The sequence below is a fragment of the Misgurnus anguillicaudatus genome, chromosome 1 (genome assembly GCF_027580225.2).
Source record: "Misgurnus anguillicaudatus chromosome 1, ASM2758022v2, whole genome shotgun sequence".
Classification (NCBI taxonomy): domain Eukaryota; kingdom Metazoa; phylum Chordata; class Actinopteri; order Cypriniformes; family Cobitidae; genus Misgurnus; species Misgurnus anguillicaudatus.
Genome location: NC_073337.2, coordinates 793,585 through 797,051, shown reverse-complemented (window position 1 = coordinate 797,051; position 3,467 = coordinate 793,585). Strand labels below are relative to the sequence as shown.

Genomic DNA, 3,467 nt, shown 5'->3' with positions numbered 1-3,467 from the left:
AAGCGTTGCTAAAAATTCACAGCGCCATTACAAATGTTGTCCAGTAGAGGGCGCGCATTGTCCACAACAATATTTGAAAGCCCCCACTCACAATTTCTGAGCAATAATATTTACTTTTAGAGCTTGTTGGCACAACTAGAAAGACATACATTGATTACAAACACTAAAAGTAATTTGAAGTTTTGTAGCTTTGAGTGTAATTTCATTCAAATGAAAAGTTTATTGCAAGTGTTACAGGACAGAATAAAATTAAAACAAATGCTGTAAAGCAAACCTTATGAGAAAAGTTATTTTACCTGTTCCCGGAGCAAACCAAAATAATTGTAAAACACTTATTAGTCAATACATTCGTTACTTGCCTTTGTATTACAATCAGTGTGTGAGGTTAGTATGCATGTTATCCATTTAAAAAATAGTTTTAACAACAACCCAGCTATGCATTAAGACAGGCCTTATTTCTTATCTATTTTTACATGCGTAAGTCTGAATTGAAATTACTATACACTGACAATACGGCTGAATGTGTATAATAAGTAAAAATAAAAACCAAGTAAAATCAAATAAAAGACTGATGTTCCTTTGCATAGTAGCATAGCAGTAGCATTATTTGGCAGCAAGACTCCACTTATCCCCAAAGAACTTCATTTTGCACTTCAGATAACTGAGAGTCCTGGTGTATATCAATAAAACAGCAAAGCATGTAAGTACCGCTGTAATTGTAGCCCGGAGTGCAGGTGGAAGGGTCTGTGTGGCCAATGAAAAAAAGCAGCTGCATACTTTTGACATGGCGCAGCCCTTCCAGCTGTATGATGCAAATCGTGCATGTGCAAATCGATTCAGTCCCAGTGCAAACTAAAGCCCTTAGACAGCATCACCGCCTCTAGATCATTGTCCTCCTCTCTCTCTCTTACTCTCTGCTCCTCCAGCAGAGCCACCAGGGCATCCCGCTGCTCCACAACATCCAACATCTCGCTCAAAATACGACTCTCCTCAGCCAGCTCCTCCTCTCCTTTCAGATGGTCTGAGAGACAAAGAGGGATGAAATCAATGTCATACTGTAATGAAAAATGTAATACACTTACTCTCCCTCTTCCAATAGGTATTTACAAACCTACAAACAATTATTTTCGCCGTTAGTATCTTTTGAAAAAAAGTGATGTCTATGTACATATGTGCAGCAATCAAAATAAACATAAATTGAATGAATGTCTGCTGTAAAATTTTAAAATGATAAAACACATCTGATATTAACCCAAGGGTCAACACTCTGTTAATGTGAGACACATGTTTTTTTGGTTTCAATGCAATGTTTTTACTGACATAAAAAATGATGTGTTTTATAATAATACCAGTACACCAATGTGAACTGAAAGTGTGTTAAAGGCCTCATTCAATCATTTCAATTTCAAGCATTCTGACTTATTAATACAGTTTTAGAGTTGTTTCCTCGTGCTAAACGTAGGCAAAGTGTCAAAAAAGCAGTTGGGAGTGTTACAGAGTATTTCTGTGCCGAATGCACTTCGCCAGGGTTCGCACAAGTTTCGGAAAGTTTTTTTTCCGATTACGGGTCCAGCTGACGTTTCAGGGGTTTCTATACGTATCACTTTTTTTATGGGAACCCCGCCCACCCGTCAATCAGCGGGAGACGCTAGAACTTACAAACATCACATCACGCGACACAGCTTTGTTTAATTTCAAAACTCAACAATGGCATGAATGAAGAAGTGTGTTTTTGGATGTAAGGAGAAGAATGTCAGCATTATGGAAACAATGGATATAGTTTATTATCCGGGGTAGCAGCGGAGTTTTGCTTGTGTGTTTGATGCGCTGGATTTTCCCAACCGGGTCATGAGTTGCATGCGGAAAGTAAGACTTCTTTGGCTCAATTTTACTGTGCAACTTCTCTGTAAGCCTGTGCTAAATGATAGTTTATGTCGAAATGCTACACATGGAAATGTAATTCTAATGATAAATTATTTTGCAGATTAAATTTCATATTGACTAAATGAAAAAAAAATTGTGTCTGTTCTGACCATCCACTGCCATTCGCTCTCTGAGCTCCTGCTGTAGTCGACTCTGTCTGTCCTCAAGCTCCAGCTCACGTGCACTGCCAACAGACCACACAGATCAGCACAGAGAAATCAAACAATACTAAACTTTACAAGGAAAAGATCATCAACTGAAGTTGGTTTGTTTTGATTTAAGCCTTCATAACTAATAAATACAGCCAAGTAGCACAATAAAAACATGATAACATAATAATAAACATGTTTTGACAAATACTGTAAGACACAGCAAAAAAAATTATAATACACAACAGTAAATAACACACAAAAATAACATACGTAAAACTACAAAGTAAAATATCTGGATGCATTGCGAAGGCACTGATACAATGAGCATGGCTCTATTCAAATATTTTTTACTTTTGACTTTAGGGTAAAATGTGACCTGTTAGATTCACTCTAAAAAACAAGCACTCACAATATCATGAGCTCCGATTCATATCGCACAAGAGCGTTCTTCTCCTGAACCAGCTTAAACCACTGATGCATCAGACTCGGGTCATCTTTCTTCCCCATCCCTATGAAAGAGAGAGGAATTTTTTGTGCACACCCGAAGAGATAAATGCATGAACATTACTATAACTAATGTTATAGTTTTAAATAATGTAAAAACTATATACAAGTCAAGCAAGCTGACAAACACTGCGATATGTGACCATGTCTGTGAACTTCAGGCTAAAGTCTCCTTATCTAATTATAAGATGGCTTTGATTATACATTAATTTCAATATTTGCCATGATCTTACTCAGTCAATATTAAAGATATTAATGTCATATTTTTGCACAATGTCCTTTATATTATGTTAGATGATTTTATGTAGAAAATTGTAAATCACAAAAATGACTTTAGCTGGGTTTACAGAGAATGGGTCACATATAGACTAAACAAAATGATCATCTGCACACAAATACTTTAATATAAAATTCTTGAACCAGGCCAGCAGGTCATTTTATACAATAGCTTGAGCAACATCCATATAGATCAATGATGTTTCGTGCCCATGCATTACAACCACAGAAAAGGTAAACGTACTTAGCAGGTGAAGTGGAGGTTCTTGCACAACGTAAAGGAAAAAGACGGTACAGATATACATGGAGTGATCGTGTTCTGACCCTGTAGGTTTGGCTGTGTGCGGTGGCACGCAAAGGGAGGAAAGAGAACAGCATTGGCAACCTGTTTATTCATGTATTACTATGATGAGTACGTGAGACGGGAGGCTGGGGTGGTTACCTTCTGAAGAACAGCACGGACAGAGATAAACGGGCCTTCTACGAGGAGAACCCAGGACGGGCTCCACTAACACCAAGGAGAGGAGCAGGGAAAGAGAGGAAACAAGGAAAAGCAGAGGGCTTCAGGAATGCTGAGAATGTTAGGCAAACAGTGACAGACACGGGTCATCC

At 38.0% G+C, this 3,467-nt stretch overlaps 1 protein-coding gene across 1 annotated transcript in view; it reads right to left on the bottom strand.

Moving 5' to 3' along the window:
- Nucleotides 1-195: 195 nt before the first annotated feature.
- The window catches only part of mical3b (microtubule associated monooxygenase, calponin and LIM domain containing 3b), a 48,275-nt gene continuing 45,003 nt past the window's right edge, over nucleotides 196-3,467 (bottom strand). The window contains exons 28-30 of the mRNA XM_073870182.1: nucleotides 2,485-2,584; nucleotides 2,034-2,107; nucleotides 196-1,021 (exon numbers count right to left, since the gene is read on the bottom strand). Of these exons, the coding sequence (XP_073726283.1) occupies nucleotides 837-1,021; nucleotides 2,034-2,107; nucleotides 2,485-2,584 (359 nt within the window). The 3' untranslated portion in view covers nucleotides 196-836. The remainder of the gene's footprint in view (nucleotides 1,022-2,033; nucleotides 2,108-2,484; nucleotides 2,585-3,467) is intronic.